Source organism: Salmo salar, chromosome ssa12 (genome assembly GCF_905237065.1).
Source record: "Salmo salar chromosome ssa12, Ssal_v3.1, whole genome shotgun sequence".
Classification (NCBI taxonomy): Eukaryota; Metazoa; Chordata; class Actinopteri; order Salmoniformes; family Salmonidae; genus Salmo; species Salmo salar.
Window position 1 is genome coordinate 72740715 of NC_059453.1, and position 18457 is coordinate 72759171.

The following is an 18457-nucleotide window of genomic DNA, read 5'->3' on the forward strand; positions in this document are numbered from 1 at the left end:
AAGGATGAGAGCAGAGGAGAGAGAGTTAGCTTTAGCAGTGCGGAGAGCCTCCGTGACACAGAGAAGAGCAGTCTCAGTTGAATGCCCAGTCTTGAAACCTGACTGATTAGGATCAAGAAGGTCATTCTGAGAGAGATAGCAAGAGAGCTGGCCAAGGACGGCACGTTCAAGAGTTTTGGAGAGAAAGGAAAGAAGGGATACTGGTCTGTAGTTGTTGACATCGGAGGGATCGAGTGTAGGTTTTTTCAGAAGGGGTGCAACTCTCGCTCTCTTGAAGACGGAAGGGACGTAGCCAGCGGTCAAGGATGAGTTGATGAGCGAGGTGAGAAGGTCTCCGGAAATGGTCTGGAGAAGAGAGGAGGGGATAGGGTCAAGTGGGCAGGTTGTTGGGCGGCCGGCCGTCACAAGACGCGAGATTTCATCTGGAGAGAGAGGGGAGAAAGAGGTCAAAGCACAGGGTAGGGCAGTGTGAGCAGGACCAGCAGTGTCGTTTGACTTAGCAAACGAGGATCGGATGTCGTCAACCTTCTTTTCAAAATGGTTGACGAAGTCATCCGCAGAGAGGGAGGAGGGGGGGAGGGGGAGGAGGATTCAGGAGGGAGGAAAAGGTAGCAAAGAGCTTCCTAGGGTTAGAGGCAGATGCTTGGAGTTTAGAGTGGTAGAAAGTGGCTTTAGCAGCAGAGACAGAAGAGGAAAATGTAGAGAGGAGGGAGTGAAAGGATGCCAGGTCCGCAGGGGAGGCGAGTTTTCCTCCATTTCCGCTCGGCTGCCCGGAGCCCTGTTCTGTGAGCTCGCAGTGAGTCGTCGAGCCACGGAGCAGGAGGGGAGGACCGAGCCGGCCTGGAGGATAGGGGACAGAGGAAATCAAAGGATGCAGAGAGGGAGGAGAGGAGGGTTGAGGAGGCAGAATCAGGAGATAGGTTGGAGAAGGTTTGAGCAGAGGGAAGAGATGATAGGATGGAAGAGGAGAGAGTAGCGGGAGAGAGAGAGCGAAGGTTGGGACGGCGCAATACCATCCGAGTAGGGGCAGAGTGAGAAGTGTTGGATGAGAGCGAGAGGGAAAAGGATACAAGGTAGTGGTCGGAGACTTGGAGGGGAGTTGCAATGAGATTAGTGGAAGAACAGCATCTAGTAAAGATGAGGTCAAGCGTATTGCCTGCCTTGTGAGTAGGGGGGGGAAGGTGAGAGGGTGAGGTCGAAAGAGGAGAGGAGTGGAAAGAAGGAGGCAGAGAGGAATGAGTCGAAGGTAGACGTGGGGAGGTTAAAGTCACCCAGAACTGTGAGAGGTGAGCCATCCTCAGGAAAGGAACTTATCAAGGCGTCAAGCTCATTGATGAACTCTCCAAGGGAACCTGGAGGGCGATAAATGATAAGGATGTTAAGCTTGAAAGGGCTGGTAACTGTGACAGCATGGAATTCAAATGAGGAGATAGACAGATGGGTCAGGGGAGAAAGAGAGAATGTCCACTTGGGAGAGATGAGGATTCCAGTGCCACCACCCCGCTGGCTCGATGCTCTAGGGGTATGCGAGAGCACGTAGTCAGACGAGGAGAGAGCAGTAGGAGTAGCAGTGTTATCTGTGGTAATCCATGTTTCCGTCAGCGCCAGGAAGTCTAGGGACTGGAGGGTAGCATAGGCTGAGATGAACTCAGCCTTGTTGGCCGCAGACCGGCAGTTCCAGAGGCTGCCGGAGACCTGGAACACCACGTGGGTCGTGCGCGCTGGGACCACCAGGTTAGAGTGGCAGCGGCCACGCGGTGTGGAGCGTTTGTATGGCCTGTGCAGAGGAGAGAGAACAGGGATAGACTGACACATAGTAGACAAGCTACAGAAGAGGCTACGCTAATGCAAAGGAGATTGGAATGACAAGTGGACTACACGTCTCGAATGTTCAGGAAGTTAAGCTTACGTTGCAAAAATCTTATTGACTAAAATGATACAGTACTGCTGGCTGGTGGAGTAGGCTAGCTAGCAGTGGCTGCGTTGTTGACTTTGAACGTGTAGCTGACTAGGTAACCTCGATAGTTTCAGTACTACACCTTGTCATGATACAAAGCAACTTTGTAGCTAGCTAGCTAACATAACACTAATCAAGACGTTCCTTGTAATGTATTTAGTTTCTACAATGCTGCTCGTCGGTAATAGTTGGCTGGGTTAGGAAAAATGGCGTCGCGGGGGACGGAAATAGCTGGCTAGCTAACCTCAATGGCTGGCTAGCTAACAATTATCAAGCTATGACAAAGACAACTAAGTAGCTAGCTAGGTAACACTGCACTAGTCAAATCGTTCCGTTGTAAAGTATTAGTATCTACAGCGCTGCTAGTCGGTAACGGTTGGCTAGCTGGCAGTGGGTTAATGATGACTAGGTGTGTTGACTAAGTCTGGCGCCGCGTCGCGGCTGGCTAGCTCACCTCGATAATTACTCAAACTCAAACTACACAATTATCTTAGATACAGAGACAGCAAAGACAACTATGTAGCTGGCTAACTAACACTAGCACCACACTAATCAAGTCGTTACGTTGTAATGTAATAGTTTCTGCAGTGCTGCTAGTCGGTAGAAGTTGGCTAGCTAGCTAGCAGCTAGCAGTATTGACTACGTTAGGAGGACGAAGATAGCTAGCCTCGATAATTACTCAATACTACACAATTATCTTTGATACAAAGACGGCTATGTAGCTAGCTAAGAAGAATTGCTCAGATCAAACAAATCAAGCCGTTGTAATGTAGTGAAGTGTAATATTACCTGTGGAGCGAAGCGTGGTGCGACTGCTCGCTCCAAACCGGAAGTAGACCATATAATGGCTTGGTTCTTCCCAGTAAGCATGGTTGTGAACGTATCTATTGAGTTTCTCCATTTGCCAGTGATTTGGCTATTTTGTTAGACTGGTTTAACATGATTTAGTACTTCATTACTTTCTTTACACCTGTCATAACGGACATATCAATTGACCTATCATGCATTCCTTCATTGCAATGGTTTATAACGGCAACATGTTTGCCATTTATGCAAGTCTATGTGAAAGTGGTGTTTAATAAATCAATGGCAGCAGCCTGGCATTGTTGATCTCATCTCTCATGGCTATTGTTGTGGCCACAGCATTACTGTGCAGCTTGCTGCTTTTGAGCAACAGAAAGAGCCTTCTAAACAGCACAGAAGTAAAAAGTATTATTTTAACAAGTACCTGCAACCAAAACTTTCGTAATGTGTTTATCTTGAGAAAACAAACCCCATCATTATTAGAAAATGTACATACTTTAATATTTACAGAAATGTGTCTCAAAAGGAGAAAAAGCAGTTTATCATAGAATGACTTGAGATTTAGATATGTTAAAAGGAAAAAGATTATACAAAATCCACCCAAAAGCACTAATTCCTTTAATTTACTGTGTTAAATAACACTAATATGTGAGAACAATATTTTTTGTGAACAAATGTTTCATTTTGGCGTTATAATATAGTTGGTAGCAACATAGAAAATCGTTGAGGAAATCTGTTGCAGCTCAAGTCGACTACAAAATCCACAATGCAACGCTCTATGGGCTAGCTAGCAAACGTAGCTACACACAATAATACCAAAGACAATATCAGCATGTAACGTAGCTAGTTAGCTGTAAAATCGCCTAAACAAACTACACTATCAATTTAAGAGTCTACGATCTCACCATGTTCAACCTGCAGATCGATGTGCCTCAAAGAATGGAGTATAACATTCGCAACGGCAGATATACTTTTGACATGGGAAACGCTGACCAAGTTACACCAAAGGGCCGCGCGGTGCATTCTGGCCAATTCTGCGACAAGACGCGCTCTCCTTGAAGGAGTGAATGGGAGTCTATTGGACACTAGCTAAAAAAACTACATTAGCACGAATTTCTATAAGATCTTTGGCAACAGCACAATGCAATGCACCCTGGACTAGAGGCAAACAGGAATAATATGCTACACCATTCGTCAAATTACACATTTCTCGAGGTTGAAATATCGCAAAAATATGATCAAAGGCTCATTCGAAAGAAGACATCCTCCCGAGTTATGACGTCGGCCAGTATTACAATCTGACATGTATGATAGACATTTTCGCGATCTAAAAATGGTATTCCTATTAACTTCCAGTGTAGTAAGAGGGACTTTATCACGTTGCTACGTAATACCGGCCACATATCTGCCTGCTTGAACGCCAATAACTCGGATACACATGAAAAGACCCAGGGAATCGATAGAACATCACTCAGATGCACCAAAAAAATATAACATTCAAAATGGGCGAACCTTTCCTTTAAATCACACATTTGGGGCCAGGAAATGAACATGAGCTGGTTTCCCAGACCCACATTGAGCTTACTTGAAAATAAATACAGGAATGTCTGCTTTACCAGACCCAGATTATTTTCCTTTGAGCCACAATCATTCCACACACATTTAGGAATGGTCAGAGATTATCAACCTGGGTATTTCCTCAATCATACATTTTGTTTATTGCATTAATCTTATTATAGGACCTTCTGCCCACTCAATACAGCTGACTAGAAACTTGTAGACAAATATGGTATTTGACAAGGCAAAAAGCTTTTTATTACACATGTTCCAGTTTTCAATATAAATACATTAAAAAAAGATTTTAATATTTGTCTTCAAACATTGGGTTAAAACATTTACATTGACTTTCAAAAAATATTTACATCTTCATACAAAAAGTACAATTATAACTTCCATTCAGTAATGTCACATACGTAATGGGCACTGTAAATTAAGTGCCTTTGTTCAACCAGGGAATGGTCTGAGACAATTACTGGGCACTTCCTTTCAAGGACACAGATGCAGACTAGCAAATAGGAGCAGTCCTAGCCCTGAAAAGAAATTAGATATTTTAGACAAAGCATTGACTCAATGGAGCAGTTAACAATAGTTTCACTATTTAGATTACTCAAGTTCAAAGACAACCACAAACTGTATAGTCACATGAGTAAGACTTTGGTTAAAAGATGGGACATTTTTTTCAGAATGTGTTTAAGAGAATCATGTATGAATTGTAGATACCTTGGGTAGGCATTCAATTTAAGTCATTTTGAAATTGTAATAACTCCTCTTTTCTTCTTGAGTCTTCTCCTGTCTGGTAGGAGCTATGCAACATTTTCAAATAATGAAATTTTGTCAGGATTATCATGTTTACATAATAGTGCAGTAAGGAAATACAGTAGATTATGCATGCCAATCTCAGTATTTTAGTGCTTAGTTTGGTAGCTGTGTACCAGTGTGGTAGTCAGCTGGTCAGATTAGCACGGTGTATGGTAGGTCTAGCTTCCTAGCCACCTCCCTTTTGAACAACATACTCCATTCTCTTTTTCAATGCCAATATCTCTGTCCGAGAGTGCCTAAGGAAAGGCTTTCCCAACTTCCTTGATTTTTCAACACCCAGCAGGAAAGACAAAGCTTTAGCGGAATGGCCAAAAACAGGCAAAGGCAACTATGGCATGTACAGTAGCAAGTTGAAGTATCCAGCAAAATGTTTGATCATGCAAATCACAGGTACCGTAGGGAATACATGAATATGAAACGCCAGACTGAATGTTAGCTCATGGGTTGTGTAATACCGTAAACAGCATTGTTTAGTTCAATTAATTGGCCAGCCGTATGGCTAGTTTATCCAAATAATTCATTTGTGTAATGAATGAACAGTGTAAAGTCCATTGGCAGAAGTTGTGGTTAATGCATATATATAGTTAGGAGGAAAATAATAGCTGTGATTCAGTTGTAGGTGAAATTGTGCACTATTTTCTAGTAAGAGAAATAATCAAAATGTAGGTTCTCACCCTTTCCTCTTATGAACACATAATACGACGAACAGCACAATAGCTGCAAAAGATAAGGAATAAATTATGAGTCCCCAGTATGACCTTCAAATGGTCAAGAGAAAGTGTAATACAAATCTGATAAACATGGTAACATTGGAAAGTCAGCAGTTTGACTAGGCCTACTAGTGTAACAGATCAAGTAATGTGAAGGAAATTCTTGATGGGTCACAGAAGGGAATGTTTTCCCCAGTACAGTATACAACAAAGAATCCAGTTAAGTTAGAACACATCCTTACATGCTGACTACATCGGGCACGTGAGTGCGTCCGCATGTTGATTTTGTCCATCCACACTAGACGCGATCAGGACACCAGGTTGAAATATCAAAACAAAATCTGCACTAACTAACTATATTAATTTTAGGACTGGTCGAAACACATGAAACATTCATGGACATTTAGCTAGCTAATTTGTCCTGGGATATAAACATTGGGTTGTTATTTTACCTGAAATGTACAAGATCCTTTTTTTTTTGCTGGATCTTTGTAGAATTGAGTCACATTATGTGTTCTCTACTCCGACAATTAATCCACAGATAAAAAAGGGGAAACCTTGTTAGTTTCTAGTGTTAGATTCTGGGTGAAACTTGGAACATTGTTATACGCAGAAGCATAGTATATAAAGGAGTGAAAGGGACTGGTTTTACACCAGAAGTTAATGGTTATCTGTAGGAGACAGATGGCTTTGGAATGTGTTGGGTGGATGGGAGGAAGTCACATGATTTCTATAGGGGAAGCGGATGGACATCTGTGGATTAGGCGAAGGAGGGGTTGAGGTCAGGTCAGATCCCCTGAAGTGAGAAATTATGTTTTATTACCCTCTTCCTGTCGAACCATAAGATGTAAGGATCGGAGAGAAGGAGGAGTGCCTAAAGTGGAGTATATATACAATTTGGTGGTGGAAACATGTTTGTCTGAATCCAGCTGTATCAACCCTTTGGGAAGAATTAAACTTGGTTAAGCTTCTCTAGTGTCCGTGAGTTATTTACTCTGAAAATTAGAACCTATTACTAGTAATATGTCCTTGTTCAGTCTTCTTCTGTGTATTTTATATGATGGTTGGCAACCAACTTTTAGGTGCATTACCACAACTGACTGGAGTGTGGACCTCATTCATCTTTCAGTCGCCCACATGCGAATATGCTCCTAAAAACCAATGAGGAAATGGGAGTGGCGGGACTTGCAAGAACCAAGTTCTATTTTAGTGCCTGGCTACACAGATGCTCGTTCACACATGCAAGCAGTTTGGATGAAATTATAGAGTTTATTCAATGTCTAAATGTATTTATCAACGCTAACACATGCAACCTGGGCGGTGTGGTCAGCATGTTAAACTCAAAAGCCTATTGGACAAAATTTACCAGACACATATCTCCCTCTCATTTGTGATTGTTTCAAATGATGTTTTTCTTACCTATGACTATGCAGATCACACTTCCCACGGCTGCTGCAGTCGCTGAAAGAGAGAGTCAGTTTGGCCAAATGTGAGCTGGAAAAATCTATAACGACAAAATAATAATCACTTGAATAATCTTACTTGTTGCTGCGTTGATGTCATGTTCACCAATACCATAATGCCTCCCTGAAACTGCAAATACAAAATTATTATATAATCATGGATAAGGAGTGAAAGTTATCACCATGGTCTAGACTCTAGAGAAGTCTAACATAGTTGATTCAATTGATCATCAGGTCCTTGATTACACTGGGCTAGATTTACTTGGATTTGCTCTACCTTGTATTGTGGGTGGAACAGTCGATGTTGTTGTTATTGATGTTGATTTCAAAGGAATGTCATTGACATCTATGAAATAGAAATAAACAATGGTTATTATGTATTGCACCTTCATGCAGTGCTGTCATTTTTGTTTATATGTGTACACCTAGTGCTATGGCCACTGATGCAGACCTTTGGAACATCTACATTTTAAAAAGTCTAATAAATCCATGTAATCAATCCAGTACTTATTTTAGACAGGTCTAAAGAAACATGATATGAAGAAAATGTAGTATATTCAGAAGAACAGAATAGCATACTCTGACTTGTCCTTATGTTAAGCCCTGATCTGGCTATGCCATATGACTGTGGGCGAGACTACTGTAGTTAATTTAGCAGACAAGATTTGCTTTATATTCCGTGGCATTATTTTATAGTATGAAGAATACAATTGAACATAGCTGAATAGAAACAATATTTTCTCAATGATTTGAGGGATTTGCAACTATTCTGTGTTGAGTGGTTAAGAAACAAGTCCTCCTATAGTTGGAAGTCGGAAGTTTACATACACCTTAGCCAAATACATTTAAACTCAGTTTCACAATTCCTGACATTTAATCCTCGTAAAAATTCCCTGTTTTAGGTCAGTTAGGATCACCGCTTTATTTTAAAGAATGTGAAATGTCAGAATAGTTAGAGAATGAGAATGATTTATTTCAGCTTTAAATTTCTTTCATCTCATTCCCAGTGGTTCAGAAGTTTACATTCACTCAATTAGTATTTGGTTGCATTGCCTTTCAATAATTATTTAACTTGGGTCAAACGTTTCGGGTAGCCTTCCACAAGCTTCCCACAATAAGTTGGGTGAATTTTGGCCCATTCCTCCTGACAGAGCTGGTGTAACTGAGTCAGGTTTGTAGGCCTCCTTGCTCGCACACGCCTTTTCAGTTCTGCCCACAGATTTTCTATGGGATTGAGGTCAGGGCTTTGTGATGGCCATTCCAATACCTTGACTTGGTTGTCCTTAAGCCATTTTGCCACAACTTTGGAAGTATGCTTGGTGTCATTGTCCATTTGGAAGACTTATTTGCAACCAAGCTTTAACTTCCTGACTGATGTCTTGAAATGTTGCTTCAATATATCCACATAATGTTTCTTAATCATGATGCCATCTATTTTGTGAAGTGCACCAGTCCCTCCTGCAGCAAAGCACCCCCACAACATGATGCTGCCACCCCCATGCTTCATGGTTGGGATGGTGTTCTTTGGCTCGCAAACCACCCCCTTTTTCCTCCAAACATAACGATGGTCATTATGGCCAAACAGTTCCATTTTTGTTTCATCAGACCAGAGAACATTTCTCCAAAAAGTACGATCTTTGTCCCCATGTGTAGTTGCAAACCGTAGTCTGGCTTTTTTATGGCGGTTATGGAGCAGTGGCCTCTTCCTTGCTGAATGGCCTTTCAGGTTATGTCAATATAGGACTCGTTTTACTGTGGATATAGATACTTTTGTACCTGTTTCCTCCAGCATCTTCACAAGGTCCTTTGCTGTTGTTCTGGGATTGATTTGCACTTTTCGCACCAAAGTGCATTCATCTCTAGGAGACAGAACGAGTCTCCTTCCTGAGCAGTATGAAAGCTGCGTGGTCCCATGGTGTTTATACTTGCGTACTATTGTTTGTACAGATGAACGTGGTACCTTCAGGCGTTGGAAATTTCTCCCAAGGATGAACCAGACTTGGAGGTCTACAATTTTTTTTCTGGGGTCTTGGCTGATTTCTTTTGATTTTCCCATGATGTCAAGCAAAGAGGCACTGAGTTTGAAGGTAGGCCTTGAAATACATCCACAGGTACACCGCCAATTGACTCAAATTATGTAAATTAGCCTATCAGAAGCTTCTAAAGCCATGACATTTTCTGGAATTTTCTAAGCTGTTTAAAGGCACAGTCAACTTAGTGTATGTAAACTTCTGACCCACTGGAATTGTGATACAGTGAATTAAGTGAAATAATCTGTCTGTAAACAATTGTTGTTGGAAAAATTACTTGTGTCATGCACAAAGTAGATGTCCTAACCGACTTGCCAAAACTATAGTTTGTTAACAAGAAATTTGTGGGGTGGTTGAAAAAACTAGTTTTAATGACTCCAACCTAAGTGTATGTAAACTTCTGACTTCAACTGTATATGCTTAATTTAAAGGTATTTATGCAACTTTAGTTGCGATACAACATTGGGCTATGTTTGATTTTTAATACAGTCTAAAGCTGCATGAGCTCTGCTTTGTTATTTGTGCAAGCTGCAAACGCCTCAGTCTTTTATTCACAATTTGACAAGCACTTGATAATGCCTCGAATTCCCCGGCGGCATCCTGTGTGACCGTAATACTCCCTAAAAAAAATAAAAACCCACCATGCCTTTTGTGGCCATTGTGCCCTTGGGCCGAATATAATATTAATAATTCCCTTCTCCCGGGTGCATGATCCGAAGCACCTCTCACTCACATGGCTCTCTCAGATATCTCAATTCTTAATAGCCAATGCCCATCACGTGATCGGGTCTTTCTCACAGGCTACAAGTGAAGATAGACACATCTGGGACGCAACTGCGGGCATCCTTATCCAATTCTGAGGCGCATATTGACAATATTGGAAGGACTGTCCACATTTTTTCATGAGCCAACAAGATGAGAAGGCAAAAACAAGTTAAAATGTTTTGCAAATGTATAATAAATAAAACAGAAATCACATTTTCATAAGAATTCAGACCCTTTACTTTGGCAGGGATTACAGCCTCTAGTCGTCTTTGGTATGATGTTACAAGCTTGGCACACCATTATTTGGGGAATTTCTCCCATTCTTCTCTGCAGATCCTCTCAAGCTCTGTCAGGTTGGATTGGGAGTATAGCTGCACAGCTATGTTCGGGTCTCTCCAGAGATGTTCAATCGGGTTTAAGTCCAGGCTCTGGCTGGGCCACTCAATAACATTCAGAGACTTGTCCAGAAGCCACTCCTGCGTTGTCTTGGCTGTGTGCTTAGGGTTGTTGTGCTGTTCGAAGGTGAACCTTCACCCAAGTCTGAGATCCTGAGCGCTCTGGAGCAGGTTTTCATCAAGAATCTCTAATTTGCTCTGTTGATCTTTCCCTCGATCCTGACCTGTCGCCCAGCTTCTGCCGCTGAAAAACATCCCCACAGCATGATGCTGCCACCACCATGCTTCCTCGTAGGGATGGTGCTAGGTTTCCTGCAAACGTGATACTTGGCATTCAGGCCAAAAGAGTTCAATCTTGGTTTCATCAGACCAGAGAATATTGTTTCTCATGATCAGTCCTTTAGGTGCCTTTTGGAAAACTCCAAGCAGCCTGTCATGTGTCTTTTACCAAGTATTGGCTTCGGTCTAGCCACTCTACCAGGCCTGATTGGTGGAGAGCTGCAGAGATGGGAGAACCTTCCAGAAGGACAACCATCTCCACAGAGGAACTCTGGAGCTCTGTCAGAGTGACCATTGGGTTCTTGGTCACCTCCCTGACCAAGGCCCTTTTCCCCCCGATTGCTCAATTTAACCGGGCGGCCAGCTCTAGGAAGACTCTTGGTGGTTCCAAACTTCCTCCATTTAAGAATGATGAAGGCCACTGTGTTCTTGGGGACCTTCAATACTGCAGAAATGTTTTGGTACGTGATCGCCAATGTTTTGGTACTCATCCCCAGATCTGTGCCTTGACACAATCCTGTCTAGGAGCTCTACGGACAATTCCTTCGACCTCAGGGCTTGGTTTTTGCTGACATGCACTGTCAACCTTATATAGACAGGTGTGCCTTTCCAAATCATGTCTAATCAATTGTATTTACCACAGGTGGACTCCAAGTAGTAGAACATTTCATAGCAAAGGGTCTGAATACCTAGGTAAATAAGGTATTTCTGTTTATTTTTTATAAAAAAAAATGTTTTTGCTTTGTCATTATGGGGTATTGTCTGTAGATTGAGGATAAAGCTATAACCTAACAAAATGTGGAAAAAGGGAAGGGGTCTGAATACTTGCCGAATGCACTGTATACTAAATAATGTGTGAAATTTGTTTTGATTCATAATGGACCATTATCACACACCTGTCTCAAAACAGGGGCAGGGGAAAACAATACATGTTATTGATGCAGTTTTATAGCGAATAGAGGATGCTTTTCCTGTGCCAGCCAGGTAGGCTATACTTCTGTTGCTTCTCTTTACAATGTGCTTAATATTAGGAAAGTTGAAATAAATAGTAGGCCTAGCCTATAGAAAGCTGATGGGATCCTCTTTTTAAGAGGCCATCACTCGGTTTTCTCACGCAATTGCATAGCCTATAGAAATGTTACGCAACATGCTCTCATGAAGTGTTTAATTACATTTTCGATGACATTTGCATTGATGTCAGTGATTAGAGGGACAATAGAGTGCTGAGTATCAGGCAGTTAGCAAGTTTGGAAGGCTACTAATGACCATGAGCAGCATCGGAGCTTGGAAAAGCCTAATTACTGTGACTAAACGGTGGAATTTGGCTGCCGTCATGACTCGTGATCGCCAGTTTGGCAGTAATACGGTCACCGTAACAGCCCTATGTACACCAATGTTAACATTAAAACAATCACTTGATTTAGCTTACTTGTAGCTGTGTGGGTGTCATGTTCACCAATGCTATGACGCGTCCCTGAAACTGCAAATAGCTAATTATTATATGATCATGCATAGGGACAGAATGTTATTACCATGGTCTAGACTCTAGAGAAGTCTAACGTAGTTGATTCAACTAATCGTCAAGCCCTTGATTACACTGGGCTAAATTTACTTGGATTTGTTCTACCTTGTATTGTGGGTGGAACAGTCGATGTTGTTATTGATGCTGATATTGTTGTTGGTTTCAAAGGAATGTCATTGACATCTATGAAATAGAAATGCACAATGGTTATTATGTATTGGACCTTCATGCGTACACCACTGTTACACAGAGGGATTTAAAGAAGAAAGATCAATGACAATGTTCCTTATCATAGTCTGATGGTGCAACCCACTGGGCACACAGTTAAATCAACGTTGTTTCAACGTCATTTGTCAAGCTATTGTGACATGGAATCTATGCTGAAAACACGTTTACCAAAAGGAGTCACTGTTCAAGCAGCAATCGTTGGACTGTGGCTTCACATTTTACTTCAATATACCGCTTTAGTTAAGTTGATGGCATGACATTGAATCAATGATGTTGATTCAAACATACCATTTTACTATCAACAAGGTCAAATAAAATATGTCTAATCAAATATGAAATTAATAATAATTTCAAACAAACAATATTGACTATTGACCCTTTTCCAGTACACGGCACACTGACGTCATGCACAGATGCTCGCGACTCTTGGCGGCAGTAAGAAAGCCATTGCCATCTGCGCCCATTCAACATAGCTAGATTTAGGTTTTTATTACTTCTAAACAAAATGTTGGGGTTCTCAAACGCTTACAATTACGTCTTGATTCTTGCTTGAACAGTCTAATATTATTTTTTGGTTGTGATCTTTGCAAAAATAATTATTTTGGATGCAGCAGTTGTTAGCTGGAATGGTAACGCGCATTGACATAGGCTGTAGCAAAAGCTAGCCAAAGAGCCATTTTACTGTTTAAAAAAAAAAGTATAATACAGTTGATTTGCAATGATGATGACAAACATTATATTCAGCAGGACATTCATACGAGCCTTAAAATCCAAAGTATTGTGAAATGCACTCACAAGCAACATGTAAATAGAGGCTTCTTTTTGCTGGTATTCTATAAGAACTGCATGTTCTGCCGCCAACTTCCGTGCATCGCCCTCGTGCAGCAATGTTTGCAAACACAGAAAGGGGTCTATAGGACGGAAAGGATTTAACATTTCTACGTGGAATTTTCAATGCAAATTTCAACAAACATTGTTCTGATGATTATGTTGAAATTTGATTGATGTAACAACCTGTTAGTCAAGTAATTAATTGTATTTAAGTTGAAGATTTAGCTCAATTGCAATGTTTACAACACTGGTTGGAATAACAAACAGTACTGGTTGATTACTTTTTGCAAATCCAAATGCGTTTTCCATGTCACTCACAATAGGGTGACAAATTACATTGATACAACGTTGATTCAACCACTGCAGTGTCTAGATGTAGGGTGTTGGCAGATCATTTATCAAACATAAATGGAATCCATACCTTTGCATTCAGGAAGGACTGAGTTGTATTCACCATCTTCATTGCACTGAATGGATTTGTTTCCAATGAGGGTGTAACCTTCATCACAGGAATACTGTATGACATCCCCATACTCTGGAAACTGTTTGGCAGGCTTCTCTGAGATCATGCCATTCATTATATCAATAGGTTCTTCACAAGTTACCACTGAGGAAGACATACATGGGTGCATTATATTTGTTAGTGCTGAGCGACTAACCAAATTATACATTTTGGGGCTATTAAACTACTAATTGACCGAAGTCTTTTTTGTGAGCCCGATTCGCCATTTCTCTAGACCGAAATCAAATCATTCACGATAGAAATCAAGTCGAGGGGCGAATCGCAATTGCATACTCCTTGCATCCCATCTCCTCGCCTCCTTCTCAAACCCCCTTTTTTTTTTTCTTTTTTTTTTTCCCCATCCAATGTTTTTGAGGAGAGGACATGAGGACTATGCAATTGAGATTCTCCCACGAACTATGTGGGATGCTGGGCTAAAGGAAGTTGTAGTGTTTTAACACTACATTCATGTGAATTGCAGGGCCCTAATTTTCTGCCTGATTCCACTGAATTTTCCCCAAAATTCTATTCTGTTTTTCCAGGTTTCTGTTTTCCCCTGTTTTTTCAGGTTTTCCACAAATATTATTATTATATATTTTTTTTAAATCACACTTTAATAGAAAAATATTCTGAACAAAATGCAACAATTTAAGATTTTACCGAGTTACAGTTCATATGAGGAAATAAGTCAATTGAAATCAATTCATTAGGCCCTAATCGATGGATTTCACATGAATGGGAATACAGATATGCATCTGTTGGTCAGAGAAAAAAAAAAAAAAGACTCAATGGGGCTCAGGATCTCATCACGGTATTTTTGTGCATCCAATTGCTAATCAATAAATGCAATTGTGTTCATTGTCCGTAGCTTATGGCTACCCATACCATATTTTATTTTTCACATTTAAATAAAAAAATATATATATATTAATTCTCTGGCAACAGCGACGGTGGACATTCTACATTCAGCATGCCAATTGCACGCTCGCTCAAGACTTCTGTATCATTGTGTTGTGACAAAACTGGACATTTTAGAGTGGCATTTTATTGTCACAAGGTGCAGCTGTGTAATGATCATGCGGTTTAATCAGCTTCTTGATATGACATACCTGTCTGGTGGATGGATTGTCTTTGCAAAGGAGAAATGCTCACTAACAGGGATGTAAACAAAATTGTGGGCAAAATTTAAGAGAAATACGCTTTGTGTGTGTGTATGTAACATTTCTGAGATCTTTTATTTCAGCTCATGAAATGTGGGACACTTAAATAAGTTGCGTTTATATTTTTGTACAGTGTAGAAGTCCGCAACAGTGCTTAAACCACAACAGGAGACCACTTTTGAGGTCTGGGATTATTATTATTAAATTGTACTTGTTACCCAATTGGTAGTTACAGTCAATGTTTTGGTAATAGAACGTTCACTATTTTTGGCTCTAAAATAATAATCGAACGGAAACCAGACTCTAAAAAGCACTAATCGTTCAGCAGTAATTTGTGTTCATCATTCAAACAAGTTCAATGCCTTAGATGTCCAAGGTGTGTCAATGGCAAATATGTAAGATTTACCTTCACATCTTGATCTTCCACTCCAACCTGTGGCATAACACTGCCTGTAACTTGATCCCTGAACTTGATAGCTAGAGGTGGAGAGTATGTGTGTAAGAGAGGGGGGGGTCTGGTATTGAATCTTTGTGCAAAATAATTCCCCCATACCATGATGATACAGCAGATATTGAAGCATACTCACCCTTTATCACAAATCGCTCTTGCTGTTGCACCAAAAAGCGTCCCTTCCTTATTAAACTCATATGTCAAATGTGGCATCTCCTTGGGTGCACCGCAGTCCTTCTCTGAAATGAATAATCAGTGAGCTAATGGATGCATTAAAACAATCAACCAACAGTAAACACTCAACAATCGCACTTGACAGAAGAGGGGCTAGTATTTTGCCGCCTACTTTTGCAGATTAATTCCAGGGTGCTCCACTCCCCACTCGTGCAGGTGATGCGTTCAGATCCTTGCTCTGTCATGTAGCCGTTGGCACATTGAAACTTGACTTCCGAGCCCTCCGGAAAATCGTTCTTTAGGAGCGCATCATTCGTTAGAACGACATTTTGATTTCCCTCCACTTGAGGTATGGGACATTCAGCTGTGAGGATATGATACAGTAAAATAAGTAAACTCCACACACAGACAGAATTACGTTAGCCAGTTCAAGTTAGCAACGTATGTAGCTAGCTAAGCAAAACATTTTCCGGTAAAACTTCTATTAACCTTATCTAGGAAAGGGTTACCATGGCTAGAAACTCACTCACAATTTCCACTTGTTATAAAGATAAGGCATATCAAGCACTTGGTCCATGAATTTGAATAAAACATTTTAAAGTCGAATTTATGTGAAGACAAGTCAGTGTCTGGACCTAACAATTTCTCTCTATTCTTGTTGAGTATCTATAGTTGACTAATAAGTCCCAGACCATCGACGACTTCAACTGTCTGTTGATGATCATTTCACTTTATAGCAACTGAGCTGGTCTTAGCGTAACACCACGCGCAGCGTGCCCCTCCCGACCCAGTGACGTACGGCGGTGAGGTAATCTTTGTTACTCATTCCATTTCTTTGGACACGCCACACCTCTATAGATTTCAATGCCAAAGTCTAGACCAGTTGCTGACTAATTCACTACGCAAACACCATATAAAATAATTTGTATCTGAATAATTTATTGGAGACCGAAAAAACGAAGTGAAACGCACTCTGAGATCATCAATACCCATTTTTCACCCCATTGGCCCTTGGTATAAAGTCTAATAATAATAATCAAATCAATCAATCAATCAATCAAATCAATCAATCAAATGTATTTTTATATAGCCCTTCGTACATCAGCTGATATCTCAAAGTGCTGTACAGAAACCCAGCCTAAAACCCCAAACAGCAAGCAAAGCATGTGAAAGAAGCACGGTGGCTAGGAAAAACTCCCTAGGAAAAACTCCCTAGAAAGGCCAAAAACCTAGGAAGAAACCTAGAGAGGAACCAGGCTATGAGGGGTGGCCAGTCCTCTTCTGGCTGTGCAGGGTGGATATTATAACAGAACATGGTCAAGATGTTAAAATGTTAAAATGTTCATAAATGACCAGCATGGTCAAATAATAATAATCATAGTAGTTGTCGAGGGTGCAACAAGCACGTCCGGTGAACAGGTCAGGGTTCCATAGCCGCAGGCAGAACAGTTGAAACTGGAGCAGCAGCACGGCCAGGTGGACTGGGGACAGCAAGGAGTCATCATACCAGGTAGTCCTGAGGCATGGTCCTAGGGCTCAGGTCCTCCGAGAGAAAGACAGAAAGAGAGAAAATAATAATAATACATTGTAAGTAATAACCTAATAATACATTATAGTAATACATAATTAGAATAAATAATTAGTAATTAAATATAATATCCCAATGTGGAAATGTGGGTAATATTTGATTGACATGTTGATCAATGACATTTCAACCAACCTATTCACCCATTTTAAATTCCCAATGTGTTATCACTATATGCTTTCGGCCATCTAAAAGCACAACAAAATTCCAATGAAAAAACTATCAGATTTTTGGTTTAGTTGTCATCTAAATGTGTTATCACTGTGCTTTCAACCATTTGAAAGCACAACAAAGTTCAAATGGGAATACAATGTCAGATATGTTGTATTTATACAACAATTGAATGTGTTATGACTGTGCTTCATCTAATAGCACATACTGTAGTGCAAGTGATCAGTGCTGTTTGAGATTCTATGCCGATTATTATAGCAATTGTGAAGATCTCCACAGACCTGCCACCTTGCATGCTATCCAACCTGGTCTCAGCGCAAAACGTATTATATTTTGTTAAGTACATGCTAAGTAGGTATAAAAGTAGATAAAAGTAGTAAGTAGTAGCAAAGCTGCTAAAATGCTAAAGTTGTCCGTGATGCGATTCGAACACGCAACCTTTGGGTTGCTAGACGTTTGAGTGTTCGAATCTCACCACCGACAACTTTAGAATTTTAACTAATTAGCAACTTTGCAACTACTTAGTGAGTTAGCTAACCATTCCCCTAACCCTATCTTTAACCTAACTCCTAACCCTAACCCTAACCTAATGTAGCATATCATACTAACGTAGTCGAACATTGAATATCATACTGTATTAAACAGTGGTGGCCGTTGCCGTTTAACATGCGGGAGGATGATTTTTTGTATTTATTAGCATGGCCTTATTTCTATTACATTATATTGGATGACTGTCTTTCATATTCCATTCACCCAGCTCAATGTAACATCGATAGATTTAGTCTACTACATGATACTTTAATTTTGCCTATACCCATCATGAGGTTGCTACTACCTAGCCTATGTACGAAAGTTTACAACGTAGGTGCACAGCTTGAGAGAAATTTGAATAATCAAGGTGACAAACCTTGACACATTCAATACCGCCTTGCACAATCTTGCCTGCATGTAGATGATCTAGGGTGTAGTCATTACTCAAACAGTTGCAAACTAGAGTTTCTATTGGACAAATTCAGGCATGTTTATCCCCATTTCATTCCGTTTGCTTCCA

At 40.7% G+C, this 18457-nt stretch overlaps 1 protein-coding gene across 6 annotated transcripts; it reads right to left on the bottom strand.

Moving 5' to 3' along the window:
- Positions 1-4548: 4548 nt before the first annotated feature.
- On the bottom strand, positions 4549-16549 carry im:7151449 (complement decay-accelerating factor). 6 transcript variants are annotated; one of them, XM_014133507.2, is made up of 13 exons: positions 16181-16457; positions 15823-16014; positions 15613-15715; positions 15432-15502; positions 13785-13970; positions 12410-12487; positions 12212-12262; positions 7591-7659; positions 7393-7443; positions 7270-7311; positions 5815-5857; positions 5042-5124; positions 4549-4851 (listed from the first exon to the last, which is right to left on the bottom strand). In XM_014133507.2, the coding sequence occupies exons 1-12, from the start codon at positions 16242-16244 to the stop codon at positions 5055-5057; spliced, it is 1020 nt and encodes a 339-aa protein (XP_013988982.2). In that variant the 5' UTR covers positions 16245-16457; the 3' UTR covers positions 4549-4851; positions 5042-5054. The 6 variants fall into 6 exon arrangements, with proteins under 6 accessions (XP_013988982.2, XP_013988985.2, XP_013988983.2 ...); XM_014133510.2 differs by having other exon boundaries at positions 16177-16397; XM_014133508.2 differs by lacking the exon at positions 5042-5124.
- Positions 16550-18457: the final 1908 nt, after the last annotated feature.

Excerpts from the sequence above, each read along its gene's own strand:
- im:7151449 (XM_014133507.2), bottom strand. The coding sequence starts at position 16,244 with ATGTTTTATTCAAATTCATGGACCAAGTGCTTGATATGCCTTATCTTT. Across the intron at positions 16,015-16,180 it reads CTTTATAACAAGTGGAAATT|CTGAATGTCCCATACCTCAA; the intron begins GTGAGTGAGTTT and ends ATATCCTCACAG. Across the intron at positions 12,263-12,409 it reads TGTTCCACCCACAATACAAG|TTTCAGGGACGCGTCATAGC; the intron begins GTAGAACAAATC and ends AGCTATTTGCAG.